Raw genomic sequence first — 16,714 nt, 5'->3', positions numbered from 1 at the left:
TTGATTGCAAAACACCAGAGAGTAAAGAAGAGAGAAACAAGAGAACAAATACAGAGCTAGGACATCAGAGATTTTTGCTCCAGTAATAACAGTGCTACCAGACTATTGGAGAATCTTGGGGGAAGAAAGCACATAATTTTTTATGTGACTTACGTGAGTCACATGTGTTTCTAACTTCATGTATCTGTAACATCAGTAAGAGAACCTCCAGGTTCCCTTCTGGCATTAAAATTCTACACCTCAGAGATTTCATCAGGGAAATGGCTCAAAATTCCCTTCTTCTCTTGCCTGAAGCATAAAATCAGAAAAAGCAGCTCCCAAAAGTCAGCTGTAGTCTATTAGTCATTAGCGAGATTGATTTCAAATCCACAAGCACTGCTTTTGGGCTCCTATTCCAAGAAACAGCTCTGCTATATCTGACAGATCAAGGCAGAACTGTGTATGTGTTTACTATCGCTGAAGGCAAAGCGTAGAAAGTAATTGCCAACTCTGCACTCCATTGACCAATTTGACAAAAATAAACATTCAGAACAGCCACCAGACCTGGGGAGTTTTGGCAGCTGAACCCAGATACTTAAAAGCATGCTAACAACCTGAAGTGACTGCAGGGTGTGGGAAGCCCTTCAGGATTTCCCAGGGCCCGACAAGGCTGAGCCTTCATTCCCAAGGCCCTTTGCAAAGTGTAGTCCTGACTAGTGCTTCATCGTTACCTGGCCCTACTCTGTCCAGATACTCCAGCCTCACTCAATTCCCTTCAGCTTCACCACGGGTCCATCTGTCTGTCAATATCTCACACTCTCCTCTTGCGATTCATTCTGTCTGGCCTGAACCACCCTTCTCTCTCTAATTTCCCTTCCCTCTCTGATACCCCACACCTGCCTCCCCTCCCCCCAACCCAGATTCCTCTTCCTTCTGATTCCACTTAAAGTCAACTTCCTCATGAAATGCCTTCTCTGCGGCATGAACACACACCACGGCTGCTTCCCCTACAAGGGAAGGCTGCCCTTTCCTTCAGAGTGCTTATTACTACCTGTAATTCTTCTTTTGTTTACCAGTGTTGTATGTCTCTGCGGCTGGTAACCCAGGTGGCTCAGTGGTAAAGAATCTGCGGGCAATGTGGGAGATGTGGGTTTGATCCCTGAGTCAGGAGGATCCCCTGGAGGAGGAAATGGCAACCCGCTCCAGTACTCTTGGCCTGGAAAACCCCATGGACAGAGGAGGCTGGCGGGCTACAGCCTGTGGGGTCACAAAGAGTCAGACACGACCAAGTACACACACACCACACACTGGACCATGAGGGAAAACCCGTCATAACTTCAGTAACAAGCTAAGGACATGGAAAAATGCTGAACACACTATATGAGAAAACTGTTGACAAAGGTTTATCTTGTTTAAACAGGAAGATACCAAATTTTAACATATGTGCATTTATATTTGCATAAACAATATAAGGACATATATCAAGGTATTAACAAGGATGGTGTGATTATATTTTTTGGGGGTATGGCGAATCTGGTGACAGAAAGAAATAACATAGTATGCTAAAAGTACACAATCACAAACCTAAGAGTGAAAGAAAGTGTACAGATGAAGAGTACAACAGGAATATCAAATAATTAAATTGATTTAGTAATCACAACGGAGCTAAGAACACTGATTATTTGGAAAAGTTTTGATACATTTGGTAACATACCAGTCAGTTCACATCCCACATAACGTCAACAGAACACAACTGTGGATGCAAATCCAGTAGCCTAAGATTGCAGTCCATAACCCGGCTGCACTTGAGAATCACCTGGGTATTAATGAAGCCGAAAAAATCCACGTCTCCAGGAGGCAGAGTCTTGGGAATCTGGATATTTTAAGAACTAGGAAATTCTGAAACAAAGCTGACCTGGAGAATTACCAAGCCAGGATAAATGAAGTTAAAGAACAGGTTTCTTTTCAGTAAAGCTTTCAGATAAACCAGGAACCCAGGAGGCAGAGATTCAAATGATAACAGATTCTGCCAGTAGCTACTGCCTCCTGCAAATCAACAAGCAATCATAAAGCGCAGTGTGGAAAAACCCATGCAGCATGAGCTGGTTTGTTCAACCACACACAAATACCAAGGACAGGAGTAAGTCTTGGAGTAGCACCTTGCCTACGACTCAGAACTCAGTCTTGATGTCAAACATCAAAGCAATTTTAAAAAAAAATCTGAGCAGAGAAAATACACAGACATCTCAAAACTTGTGCTCCACAACTGAAACACCCAAGACTGCCCCTCACTCTTGATTAGAATTTAGTTAACTTCCCTCTTTTCCCTTCCATGAGCTAGTCCCAGGGTGGATCAGATTTGTGGATTAAGAGAGGACAGAGAATTCACAGGGAAGGCACACTAGGAGAAGCTACAGAAGCTTAACTGTATATCTAGCATGTTAAATGACTCAGATCCATTTGGTGAGGAACAAAACATCACACATACCTCAATAAACCCCAGAGGTGTGAAAACAATTATTCATAACTATAATCATCAGGATCTAAGTCCTTTAGGAAAGAACTTACATTCTTACATTTGTTTAAGGGAAAAAAAAAAAGAGAGACCATTAGACTTGAGTACCCTTAATATGTTTAGAACAATAAATAAGCCACTTCTGACCGCATTTCATGAAATAACCTTGTAATATAGGGATCATTCCCATTTTAAAACCAGACAGTAGAGGCCCAGAGAACCAGAGTAAATTGTTTTTGTCATACTGTATAATAGTATAGCCATATTTAAGTTTGGATAACCGAAATATTTCCTTTGTCCATCTCATACTGCAATGCCACTTTTTAAGTCATTTTGGTGGAAATATTTCTAATTTTGTGTACGTGTGTGTGTATGTGTTTGGAAGGTAAACACCATCTGGAAAACAACCACTTAGAACAGTGGTTTTCAAACTGGCTTTTCAATATGATAGCATTTCTCCTCAAACAAAAAATTCCTTGGTCACATACAAAACAAACTATGTGATCCCATTGGGAAGAGGGAAAAGGGGAAGGGCATGATAGGGGAAGGAAATAAGAGATATCAGTCTATAAAATAAATAAACAACAAGGATATATTGTACAGCACAGGGAAATATAGACATTATTTTGTAATAATTTTAAATGGAGTATAATCTATAGGAATATTGAACGGCTTTGTTGTCCGCCGGAAACTACCATAATATTATAAATCAACTATACTTCAATGAAAAAATAAAAATAAATTAGCTCATCAAGGAAAAAAAAAAATTCCTGGGACTTCCCTGGATCAGGAATCCAGTGGTTAGGAATCCACTTTCCAATGCAGGGGACTTGAGTTCGATCCCTGGCCAGGGAACAAAGATCCCACATGCTGCGGAGCAACAAAGACCTGATACAGTAAAATAAATAAACATTTTCAAAAGAAAAATCCCTGGAAACCCCAATACGTAAATACAGAGCTGCTCTGTTTGAAGGGCGGGGCAGGCTGAAACCCTACTCCATCCTTACTACAGCGAATTCTCAGGCAGCCCCATGGCTGAGGACACTAGGGAATGCAGACCGAAAGAGCACCAATCTATGTGATCTGTGTCACTGGACTTGCTGTATAAAACCATGTCCCTTCAGTGACGTTAAACAAATGATACAAAGTTATATAAAGGCATCTTGATGCCGGTCAAAATGTAATCAACTTGCTAACACCAGATTGCACTCAAGCAGGTTTCCCCCTTGTTATCCGATGACAAACTCCACGTGTCTAAGTTCCACAAGCCTTAGAAAAGAGGGAAAAAAAAATCTCTACCATTTCACAAGGACCCCAAACATATTTTGGTGCCTTTTTTTCTTCCCCAAGAGTAAAGGTAGTTTTTATTTTTCTACCTTCTCAAAGACAGGAATTACAAGAGAAAAATCAGATTTTTAAATATACAAAACGCAATACATAAAATATGGAAAATATATAGTTCAGGCAGGAATCAAAGATGTGAAGATATTATGCATGCATTTATTCATTCACTGATAGAAGTGAAAACATCTTGTTCTTAATGCCTGGGAGTAAGCCTTCAGAGACAAAGAACATAAAGTTACCCTCAGGACTAAGAGGCTAGAGATAGGACACAAATTTGAATTGACAGCACAGGTTGAACACAATTTAAAAAAACTCCTCATAGTCGTACTTACATTTAAACTGCTCTAGAGATTTGTAATTTTGAGGATTTTTTTAAAAAAAGTTTTCTTCTTAATTACAAGTAACATAAGATGGCAGATACAGGCTTAACTCAACCTCATGATCAAAAGACTATTCTTACAATAAATTTTAAATGACAGAGATGTTCATAAAAGCCCAAATGAAACAAAACTCAGTTTAGGGTGATCCAAAATAAATGTAAGTTGCTTTTTTTTTTTTAAATGGAGATTGCCCTTTTTTTTCTTTTAATTGACTATGACATTTTTCTCGACTTTATATCGAACACAAAGAAGCAGTTTGAGATTCCTTTGGGATCGCCCTGACCCCGCTACGGATGATCCTCTATTGTACAACTTACTCAAAGCCGACTTTGTGGGCAGAGGGGGAGAAACTGTCTGAGTGTCTCTTGGTGTTTGCTTCATTGTTTTAGATGAAGCCATTTTTGGGGACTAATTCACTGGCTTTTAGCCCTTAAGGGATGCGGGTGTATATAAGTGGTTATTCCCTGCCCCACCCCCAAGTCTTAGTAATATGACTGTGGGAGATAAACGGAGAGGAGGAATGAAAGCCAAGTTGGGTTTGTTTCCTGATGCACTTTTCCATCTATTCCAGAAGTTTGCTTGTTTTTGTTGTTGTTTTTGTTTTAACAGAAACTTGAATTGGAGAAAGCTATGCTCAGCTGTAGGCTTCCCTGATGGTTCAGGTAAAGAATCCGCCCACAATGCGGGAGACCTGGGTTCAATCCCTGGGTCAGGAAGACCCCTTGGGAGTAGGGAATGCCTCTCCACTCCAGTATTCTTGCCTGGAGAACTCCATGAACAGAGGAGCCTGGTGAGCTGCAGTCCATACTAACTAACACTGTTGCATAGTTCACATGCTCAGCAGTAAAAATTTGTTTTATTAAAGCAAAATAGCTTTACTAGAATTAAAGCTTTAGTTTCACTAAGGTGAAATCCACTTCTACACTGTGCACTTATGAGCAGAAACAGGGGGAACAAAGATGGTCTCACTGAGACTTAAACGACTCCTCAGCGAGCAGCTTTGTCCAGATCAGAAACTGGGACATCCTCAGGGTGCAGCTGAGACAAGGAGATGGGAAGGTGGCAAAGTATCAAAAAGGAACCAGGGGAGGCTCTCAAATTCCTTTTCCATAGATTAAAGTCATTTATCAGAACCCTGTCCCTGGAAATGGCCTCCCTTCCAAAAGTGGGCCATTCTATTTCAGCATTAAATGTTGAAAGCTATGACAAGAGTCACAGGCTCTAACCCACAACGGAATAACAAGAGTCTTTACCACACAGTCTGGGTGCCGAGTCCTAGAAGCTCTGTCATTAGGCATAAAATAAAGAAAAAAAATTTTTTTTTCCATTTCCTCTTCTAGGCTCAAAGATTGTGTGTATGTGTTCACTCAGTCGTGTCTGACCCTTTGTGGCCTCAGCCTACCAGGCTCCTCTGTCCATGGAATTTTCCAGGCAAGAACACTGGGGTGGGTTGCCATTTCCTCCTCCAGGAGATCTTTCCAACCCAGGGATCAAACATGCATCTCTTTTGTCTCCTGCACTGGCAGGCAAATTCTTCATCACTGAGCTACCTGGGAAACCCAGTGGAATATTACTCAGCTGTAAAAAGGAATGAAATCAGAAGAAGATTCTTAGCCTGACACAGTCTTTAGTTGGGAGAAATTCGGGCAGCATAGAACAGGAGTGTCCATCATGGTCGGGGGAGGAGATATTTTTGAGCAGTGGAAGCTGCCCAGTGCGCTGGTGCTGAGAGTGCAGGAAGGCAGTGAGAGGGGCAAGGATGTGGGGGCCCAGGTGAAAGGGGGTGCTTCTTGATGAGACCCTTCTTCCAACAAGGGTCTGCTCACGTTCTACCTGTTCCACAGAGCACAACCTATTCCCAACCCCGTTTTCTTTCTTTTTCTGAATTCCCTGAGAACTCCAGTACAGAGCATATAAACAACTCTTGATTATACTGTCATCAGTTGTTTTTAAAAAATTCTGGTTCACTGGTTCCTTCTCTCTAGGAAGCCCTTAGAACAACTGTCTGTCATATTCATTTTGGCTCAATCATTTTCTACTTGATGCTGATCTATGTATAAAGGTATCTTTTACTCCCAATTACGCTATCCCTGCAAAGAACAATTTTTTTTTTAAAGTAGCCCCCACCGAAGTGCCCAACAAAGTGATAAACACACAGTAAGAATTCAAGTAGTTGTCAGCTCTAAAGCCAGGTGATTATACTAAAAGTACATAAAGTCTCTAGTTAAATAAGGAAATAAGTTAGAGATTAAAAAAAAAAAAAAGACTCTATTTAAAAGTTCATCACCCAGCTATAGTGCTTGGGGACTTCCCAATGTCACCAACATTCAGCAGGGAACAGTAAACACAAAGAATAAAATATTTTGGAACATTTATGAATAATATGAACAGCTGATCTCCTTTCTCAAAGAGCTTAAAACAGTTTCCAGGAACTAAATAGTGGTAACCCTGAAGGGAACAAGGTTATGCATGTGATAGTTCTGGAGAGTTGGGAACCAGCATGGGCACTTGGTCCCCAGGGCTGCATTGAGAGGGGATGCAGAGGAGAGGCAGAGGACCATCTGCTGAGCATCTCCTGATAGTATGCTATGGGTACACGCTGGGGTGTCTGACAGGTGGTAGACCTTAATCTTCACCATAACCCTTCATCTTTACAGATGAAGAAATTGAGGCTCAGGCAGGTTAAGCAACTTGTCCAAGGCCATGTGCGTAGCAGTAACGGACGGTGACAGTGGAGTCCCAGATCTATTTGTCTCCAGTGCTTTTGCTCTCTCCACTAGGTAACCCCAACCTTTTCTAGAACAGCTTTCATTCTTGCCCCCCAAATAAAGCCAAATGATTTTGTCTTTGTGAGGAAAGAAGAGGTAAGAACAACTAGCTCTTCTGTAGTTACAGAGTCAGGGCAGGATTCAGAAAATGGAATTAATGTTAGTTGAGAGGGAATTATGAACCAAGAACCATATAGGCCCCTTTTACACATCACGTGATTTCACCTCAATAACCCTAAGGAAGGAACTTGAGGTTAACATATATGAGTCAACTGAGGGAAGTTAACTTACCCTAAGGCATGATGCTAAAAAGAGGGAAAGTGAAGCGGGGATTTGAACAGGGTCCATCAGGTCTCAAAGCCTCTTTCCACTGCCCTCCAACATGCACTCCATTTCTTCTTCCCATAAATGCCCAAAACTAAAGTTTGGGAAACACCACCTATTAAGAGATCTGCCCAGTAATTACATAGCAGTTGAACCAAAGGGAGCCTGCATCCCACAGGAAGTAAAACTATCATCTCAACCAAGGAACTGAGTAGGCAAAGAGAGAGAGATTTGCAATGTGTATTTAAAACTGCCGCTACCCTCTGAACCCCTCTGTGAATCTAATGGGCTTTTTGTTAGGCCACGTCAGTAAGGTTCTTCACCAAGTTACATCCCCAGTGGGGATGGAGCCACTGTGGACAGCAGATCCCACTAGATGGGCTTGACCACGGCTGGGCAATGACACATGACCCAATCCAGTTCCAGAAGCAACACAGTGATGGAGGCCAGAGAGTTATCATAAGATGAGGTCGGTCCATGAGACCCGGTCCTTTTTGCTGAGCTGGCTCAGACTCAGGTGAAAATGTCAGCAAACAGCTCTCCACATCAGGATAACTCACAGCGCTGACAACTTAGCCATGAGTCACTAAGCAAACACACTTCTATCTCCACCAGCTTCCCCATTTTCATCTCCAAGTTAAGCAAAGAGCCAATCTCTTTAAAAAAGATGTTAAATCCTCGGGACCTGCGATGAAACGCACCAGTAGCAGCTTCTGAGGGCTCGATCCCACCCACATCTGGCTCTGTTTGGGAGCTAAATTCAGCAGAAGTCTCCAGGGTCAACCAATGACCCCGAATAAAAATAGTCTTGGAAATCTGTCACAGAGCAGGAAAGGAAACAAGACGGCAGGGTGATTCACTCCAAATGGCAGCTCCGAAACCCAAATTCTCATTTTTTTGTCCCAATACGAAGCCAATGTGCAAAACAGGCCCGGAGCAAACTGTCCTTTTCCGAAGGCCTCTAAAAGTGGCTGCCAAAGAATTTCACATGCAAGCCAAAAAGATTTAGTGTGCCATTCACCTCTCCTGTGACTCTAACTACAGCTACTCTGCAGGAGAGCTCTGAACCAATCACAGGTTGACCCGTGCTTGGGGCCCACCAGGGTCCCTGAGGTTTTGCCCCAGTAAGCAAGAGGGGCCGTCTGTCTTATCTAATTTTCTGTGTGGTCAAATAGCCACAGAAAGGACATAGAGGCTATGTGGCAAGTAAGAGAGAGAGAAATAGTGATCACCTCTTCATTGCCTTTCTACTAATTCTAAAACTCACTGCTTCAGCTCCTCTCCCACACACTGAGGTTGTATTAAAATAAGTACAATATCTTGAGACGACTGTATGCTTCTTTTTTTTTTTTAGTTAAGAATTCCACGGGCTTCAGCCAACATTTGACGGCTTAATTCACTCATTTTTTTTTCTTTTCTTTTTTTTTTTATGGCCGTGCTGCATGGCTTGTGGAATCTTAGTTCTCGGACCAGAGATCAAACCCAGGATCTCTCATCAGTGAAAGGTGCAGTCCTAACTTTAACCAGGGAATTCCCAGTTCACTCATTTTAAAATGTATTGAGGGCATAGATGCTCAATCCTAGAGCATGAGAGAAAGTGCAGAAGGACTGGAGGTGGGTTTGTTTCACAGCCACTCACCTGTGCTTGCCCGTTCCAAAGCCCTGTATCTAATGTGACATTCATAATTTATACTTTTTTCCTTAGAGATGGTCCCCTCAGCCCAGCTGAATTTCAAAGGACCACACAACTTAGATCCACCTCTGGACAGGCTCTGGGGCTTTGGGGAATCTCACAATTTGGTGAGAATGAAGGCATGCAGAGAAAACAACAGAACGTGATAAATCCTAACAGTTACGGTCAAGCGCCCATGTACCCTGGGTGCACAGGTGAGGGCGCGGTTAACCTGTGCCTCGGAGGACTGGGAAAGACTTCTCAGAACTGGTCTTGCAGAACCACTAAGAGTGTGACAGGCAGGGAATGAGGGCAGGGAGTAGGGGGAGGACACCCCAGGGACTGAGAACAGCCCAGGTCAGTGGTTCTCAGCTGGGGCCAATTTTGTCCCCTCCCCGAGGGGATACTTGGCAACATCTGGAAACATGCTCGGTTGTCATCTGGAAGGGAACAGTGCTCCTGTCACGGGGGTTGGGGGAGCCCCAGGGGCGACCCCAGGGACTCTCACCCACCAGGCTCCTCCTACCATGGCATTTTCCAGGTAAGAATACTGGAGTTGGCTGCTGTTTCCTACTCCGGGGGATCTCCCCAGCCCAGCGATTGAACTTGTGTCTTCGGCAGCTCCTGCACTGGCAGGCAGATTCTTTATCACTGCACCACCTAGGAAGCCCAGGTAGAGGCCGGAGATGCTGCTAAACAAGTGACAACACACAGGACAGCCTCCCCGGCCCCCTCACAACAACAAAGCCTGACCCCGCTGCACTGTTAACAGCACAAAGGAGGCGGCAAGTCTGGTCTGAGTAAAGACATGAAAGACCCTGTGTTATACTAAAGGTGAGAAGTTGCCTGGAGCTTTGGTAAACACAGGGCTTCAAATCACCGCTTTCACAGAAGAGAAAAACCAGTAAGAAGAGAGGACACGTTAAATTTCTAAAGAGCCAAGACATCAGGCTGGGCAGATGCCTTATTCTCAAAACAGGAATCACCACAAAGTTAGACGCTGGAAGCCTAAAGTGGGTTTCCTGCAAAATGAAAAGGACGTCTCAAAAGTCCCCGGGAATGGCCATCCACATTCCTCCTTGCTTGTGGATGGCTAAGGGGTGAGTGAGAGCATGGTGAGGCCCCAGTGCTCTACGTGGCGTGGAAGAAAAGGAACTAAAGGCTCCAGAGAGGAAGCAGCTATGAAGAAAGCAGAAAGAACATGGTGGGGATGCCGTGGATGAAGCTTCAAGTGGCCATGCGGTGGGTTGGCGGGAACCAGGCCTGACCATGAAGGCAGGAGGCGCTTGTGCAGGCATCCTTGCTCCTTGACAGGACCCTGGAAGTGCAATAAGGAGGCTACCACCACCACCAAAGCCACCAACACCTCTGCCTCCACTCAAAGAAGAAGCAGGGCTTCCCAGGTGGTCCAATGGTTAAGAATCCACCTTGCAGTGCAGGGGGGACACCAGTTTGATCCCTAGTCCAGGAAGATCCCACGTGCCGTGGAGCAACTAAGCCTGTGCGCTGCAACTGCTGAGTCTGTGCTCTAGAGCCCACGAGCCACAAGTACTGAGCCCTGGTGCTGCAGCGACTGAATCCTGCACACCCTAGAGCCTGTGTTCCGCAACGAGAGAAGCCACCGCCACGAGAAACCGGAGCACTGCAGCTCCAGAGTAGCCCCCGCTTGCCTCAACTAGAGAAAAGCTCACGTGCAGCAGCAAAGACCCAGCAAGGCAAAAATACATTAAAAAAGGAAAAGCAAATAAGCAGAACAAACCTCCCCTAGCCAGAGACTTGTAGGTGGGAGAGAAGACAACCCTCAAGATAATAGTAGTTTTGGGTATGAGGGCAAAAAAACACAAACTGAAACCCCTTCTCAGATACACTAACAACACGCTAATCCACATCACCTTTTGAGTCTTGCCTCCTCCAGACCCACATGCACAGACACATGCCTACACTGATTTTTTTAAATGATAATAGTAAGGGGAAAGTGACATCAATTGTATAGTTGTCTAAAATAGAGGATTTACCCAAGAAGAAAAAGAAAGCTGGACTAGTATCAAAATAAGATAATTCTAAATGGACAATGTCACAAAAGCTTTAAAAAAAAATGTTGTCACAATGGGTGCTACTGTCAGAAAAATTTAAATTTGGTTTGGATGACACAGACCCCTGATACAACTGTAGCTGTAAGTGCCTAAATGCACATCACAGGCCATAAATGAAGCAAAAAGGCCTTGAAAAAAGCCAGACAGACAGCAAAGGACAGGACATTCCAAACAGAAGAGGAAAAGCTGCAGCCTGGGCAAGGCAGGAATGATGGAGCGTGTGCACACATATCCATTGAGAGATGAAATACACTCAAATTTCACCTCTATACAACCATAAATACACACTTAGTATGGACCAACTAGGCTTCCCTGGTGGCCCAGTGGCAAAGATTTCATCTGCAATGCAGGCGACTTGACTTCGATCCCTTGTTTGGGAAAATCCCCTGAAGAAGGAAATGACAACCCACTCCAGTATTCTTGCCTGGAAATCCCATGGACAGAGGAGCCTGGGGAGCTACAGTCCATGGGGTTGCAAAAGAGTCAGGCATGACTAGCAACTAAACAACAAGAAGGAACCAACCACCTGTATTTGGGGAGATGAAAACATTACATGACATAACAGCACCTGGATCTACAGTGGGTTTCCGGTCACATTCTTCAGAGGGAAACAGACATCCAAAGGTCACAAGAGCATAAGCCCAGAAGTTCATGCCGCTAAACACTAGAATAGCCTGGAGGGACATTGGGGTGGTGGGAAATTCCATCAGAAGGAGGCCTGCTTTCCACCTGGATCATCAGGATTTACAGCTGGGGAGGAGGCAAGGGTTTGGCTACCCTTTAACAACTCCTGGGAACCAATCCTCCCAACTTATAAGTAAATCATCAACAACCACTGAACCTGTGCGCTGAGAAGTGCAGCCAATTCTTAGAGTGGTCGAGCACACACACAAGTGAGAAACATATAACATCTGAATGTTGACTGACCCCGTGACTGGGAATAAAGGTAGACCTAGAAACCTAGGCATTAGCCAAGGTCATGCTAATGAGAGCTGATTCCGCCCACAACTCCCCAACACCTACTCCTTTTCTGCAGACAGCTCAATTCACTATTATCCAAAGAGCAAGCGTGTGCATGCCCAGTCGCTCATTCATGTCCAGCTCTTTGCGACCCCATGGACTGCAGCCCGCCAGGCTCCTCTGTCCATGGAATTCTCCAGGCAAGAATACTGGAGTAGGCTGCCATTTCCTTCTGCAGGGGATCTTCCTGACTCAGGAATCGAACCCACATCTCCTGCATTGTCAGGCAGATTCTTTACTGCTGAGCCACAAGGGAGGCCCCATCACCCAAACAGAATCAGCTTTTAAACCTCACTCCTCTGCTGGCCACTTTATCCATCTGGAATGTTCTCCACCTACACAGATCTTACGCACCCTCTGCAACTCCTCTCAACGCCTCCTCTCCTCCTGTAGAAGGTGTTTCTGAGCCAGCCTAAGGCATCTCTCCCTCTGCTGAACTCCCAGAACAATTAGCTTGTCCAATTACTTGGCAAAGAACTATCTCAGCTCTACAAAGCTTTAACTCGTTGTTAAAGCTTTGTTTTCTTGACCTATTATTTAAATGAATAGAAATTTTCATTTTGCCCATCTTTATTAATATGCCACACTGTTGAGAGGTAAGGACACACCTGATAATTCTTTGGACCCTCCCATCTTACATCCTGGAGCAGTGTTCCTCAATCTTCTTGGCACCAGGAACGGATTTCGTGGAAGACCATTTTCCCTTGGGCGGGGGCGGGGGGGGGTGGTGGTGTTGGTGGTAGGGATGGTAGTTTCAGGATGATTTAAGTGCATGACATTATTGCACACTTTATTTTTATTATTAGCACATCAGCTCCATGTCAGATCATCAGTCATTATTACATCCCAGAGTTTGGGGACCTCTATCCTAGAGTATCCTGCATAATACAGAATTAGATTGCAAAGTTCTAAGTTCTCTTCTGAGCTAAGTTATGCTCACATTACAATCTTTCTTAACAGTCAAGTCTAACAAGGCTTTGCAACCAATGATATGTGAAAGCAAAAACAACAAAAAAAAGTAATACAGAAGAATCTTGGAGATTATTATTTCACAAATTAGGAAACTCAGACATGCAGACTGGCTCAAAGTCCTTTGCAGCGGTGGGTGAACACCAGTTTGCGTCCTTACTCCTTACTATGGCACATAATGAAGCCTGGTTAAGAGCAGATGATGACTACGGGGATTCCAATTTTGAAGATTAAAAAAGTTTTAAAAATTCTTCAAGTTAACACCGGAATTTATGCTGAGAAGTGGGATTAGTTAAGCATCCTAACCTAGATTAAGATTTTCACAAACTTAGCACAGCACAGCATGGCGTGATATTCAAATCGTACAAGAAAAGGGATCAGGACTTTCAGGAAACACAAACACACACACTTTCCCCTAAAAACTCAGTTTTGAAACTCCATTTACTGTAATTTTTTTTTAAGTCAAACTACTTTAAAGCTCTGCTTACATATATTACTCTCTCAGGAGTGTAATAACCACACGTAAAAGCCTTTCTAATACAAATTCGCCCTGGAAGCCCATTCCGGGGCGTTGAGTTGTGACTACATTCTCAAGGATGTTAGTAACACAAGGGCTCCATCCACAACTCCTTGAGGAAGAAAAAAAAAAAAAACTGAAACCATGAATGCCTTGTCAAATTCAGACAGTTTATCTTGGCACTGGCAAGCAGAGCAGTCTCTTCGATGTCTGGAAACGTGTCTAATTACGTTTTTAGAGAGTAACTAAAAAATAGCCAGTGTCCCGGAACAGACGGCTCAGGGATCACTCCATAGCATCCTGAATGACGTGATGGAACCACGCCAGGAAAAGATAAATAAAGGAGAAGACGAAAGCGAAAAAGAACCAAGTGTGAAACCACGATGAGACCCCCAGTCTCTCTGCAAAACAACCCTCCAGTCTTCCCAGGGGCCTGAGGCCGCCAGGACTCTCCCGCAAGTTTTTATTTCCCTTTACTTTTGTTTCCATTAGGTCACCCGGCCCGCCCACAGCATTTACCTGGGGGCAGTGCACTAGCCTGCCCGGCCCCAAGCGCAACCCCCAGCTCGGCACACCCCCGATACCCACCCTTCCGTCCGGACGGCACCCAAGGACACCCCTTACTCTGGAACGGAGCTCGGCACGCCCCTTCCACTCGCATGCGACCGCACCCCGGTATGCAGCCAGCGAGCTTAGCGGACCCCGGACACCCCCCGCCGCACCCCGAATCCGGCCACACGTCAAGGGCGCCCCCTCTCGGAAAGGCGCAGGCTCGCGGCACTGCGCACGGCCGCTCCGCCGCCCTCACCTGAGCCGGAGGTTGGCCATGAACTCGGGCATGGAGACGGTGTCCATCAGCACGAAGTCCGCCTTCCCGAACTCCAGGCTCTCCTGCTCCGCCATGGCGCCGGCGCACGGGCTCAGGTGGGCGCGGACGGACTCAGGTGGGCGCGCTCGGACGGCGCGGGGGGCCGGTCCCCGGGGCGTGCGGCGAGCCCGGGCGGGGTCGGGGCGGGGCGCGGGGCAGGGGGCTCGGTGGCCACTCGGAGGGATCTGGACCGGACGGAGGCCGCCCCGCGGCTCCTCGGCGCGCTCTGGGCCGGCGCGGCACACCCGGCAGTTTCCGCTTCTCCCGCGGCGGCGGCCCGGCGCTGTGGGGGGGACGGGACAACGAGACGGAGACGGCGGCGGCTGGTCCCGCCTCTGGCCTTGGTCTGGCCCCCGCCCCGCGACCGGCCCGCCCCGCCCCGTCCTGTCCCCGCCTCCCGGCCTCCCCGCCTCCCCGCCCCGCCAGCCGAGGCGCCGCCCCCGCCGGGGCGCAGGCCGCCGCCCCCTCACCTGGGCGGCGCGCACGCGCGGGGCCGCCGGCGGGGGCGCGCCCCGGGCCCGGGCCCCGGCGGCGGGGCGGCAGCGCCCTCTGGGGACGGTTGCCGGGCGCTCAGCGGGGCGGTGCCGAGGAGTGCGGACGTAGGAGGTGGGTGGAATCAAGTTTCCAGGATTGCTGCCTCCCGCCCGGGGCTTGGTTCAGTTCAGTCACTCAGTCGGGTCCGACTCTTTGCGACCCAAAGGACTGCAGCACGACCCAAAGGACTGCAGCACGCCATGCTTCCCTGTCCATCACCAACTCCCGGAGCTTACGCAAACTCAACGTCCATTGAGTCGGCGATGTCCTCCATCCATCTCATCCTCTGTCGTCCCCTTCTCCTCTCGCCTTCAATCTTTCCCAGGGGCTTGGTAGATGCCAACAAAGTTAACAAAAGTAGCTCGTGGAGCTTCTCACGTGGATGATTCATGATGATTCTGACACTCGGCTGCGACGCTCTCTCCTGATCTGCCCACATCCTCTCCATCCTTCAAATGATGGTTCACATTCAGACTGAGGTAGTAAAAGTAATTAGCTTGTTGAGGGGACCAAAAGTGCTCAGAGTTTTTCTGAGGGACTTAGAGAAGTTAGTTACTTGCCACAGGCTGCTTAAGTGGTGGGGAAGCTGCCATTTCATCCAGGTCATTTGACTTTTGAGCCCCAGCGTTTAGCCACCTGGCAGATTGCTTTCCTTCTCGGTGTTCCCTGATCCATTTTTCTCTTCCACCTGCCTAAGAGTGGCTTTCCACTTGGCTCAGCGGTAAAGTGGTAGCCTGGGTGGTACCGTGGCTCAGTCTCCACCTGCCAATGGAGGAGATCTGGGTTTGATCCCAGGGTCGGGAAGATCCCCTGAAGGAGGAAATGGCAACCCACTCCAATATTCTTGCCTGGAAAATCCCATGGACAGAGGAGCCTGGCAGGCTATAGTCCATGGGGTTGTGAAGAGTCAGACATGGCTAGCAACTAAACAAAACAATGACAACTAAGCTTGTCATCAAGTATTACCTTATATTGTTGTTGTTTTTCATTTATGTATCTTCTCCCTGAGATTATTGTAGGCTTCTTGAGCATGGGATGGTGTCTTAAATTTTTCCGTCTCCCCCTTGGCACCCACCAAGGAGCTGTTGTATGGCCTTGCACACGTACTTATGAAATGCACAGTGATCCAATGGGATAGAATGAGTTTTAAGTGGTCTCCAGTTTATAGGTATATTGATCCTGGAAAATTCTTTTGGAACCCAGACTGCATTTTCTCAGTGAAAGTCTATCATAAATGGTTTCTAAGGCAGCTGCACTGCTTCGGTCCTTTGTTTCTATTAGGACCATCTACAGTAAGTCCCCTACATTCGAACCTTCAAGTTGTGAACTTTCAAAGATCTCCAAGTGTGTTCCATCAGTGTCAGGTGTAAGCGAAATTGCAGCTTGCCCTCCGTCTCCTATTGCTGACGATCCTTCAGCTCTACCATCTTCCACCTCTTCTCCCACCTCCAGTCAGTAACTCTTCTTGTGCATTCACTCAATGCCAGCCCATGTGTGCTGGCTGTTCTGATGTACTACTGTATTTTTCAAGGCACTGTACTGTAAGATTGAAAATGTTTAATTTTTTGTCTTTGTTTCTTGTGTATTATTTTTGTGACAAGTATTATAAACCTATTATACTATATAACCAATTGTGTTAGTTGGGTCCCTAGGCTAACTTGGTTGAACTTACAGGTTGGACTTACAAACACACTCTCAGAATGGAACATGTTTGTGTGTAGGGAACTTACT

General features: G+C 46.2%; 1 protein-coding gene across 1 annotated transcript in view; it reads right to left on the bottom strand.

The window, feature by feature from the left end:
• Window positions 1-14,500, bottom strand: part of MYO1D (myosin ID) — a 359,595-nt gene extending 345,095 nt beyond the window's left edge. The window contains exon 1 of the mRNA XM_052657133.1: window positions 14,390-14,500. Coding sequence (XP_052513093.1) covers window positions 14,390-14,484 — 95 coding nt within the window. The 5' untranslated portion in view covers window positions 14,485-14,500. The remainder of the gene's footprint in view (window positions 1-14,389) is intronic.
• Window positions 14,501-16,714: the final 2,214 nt, after the last annotated feature.

The sequence above is a fragment of the Budorcas taxicolor genome, chromosome 19, assembly GCF_023091745.1.
Source record: "Budorcas taxicolor isolate Tak-1 chromosome 19, Takin1.1, whole genome shotgun sequence".
In the NCBI taxonomy this organism is placed as follows: domain Eukaryota; kingdom Metazoa; phylum Chordata; class Mammalia; order Artiodactyla; family Bovidae; genus Budorcas; species Budorcas taxicolor.
Note: the sequence above shows the minus strand (reverse complement) of the source record. Positions and strands in the feature narration are given on the sequence as shown.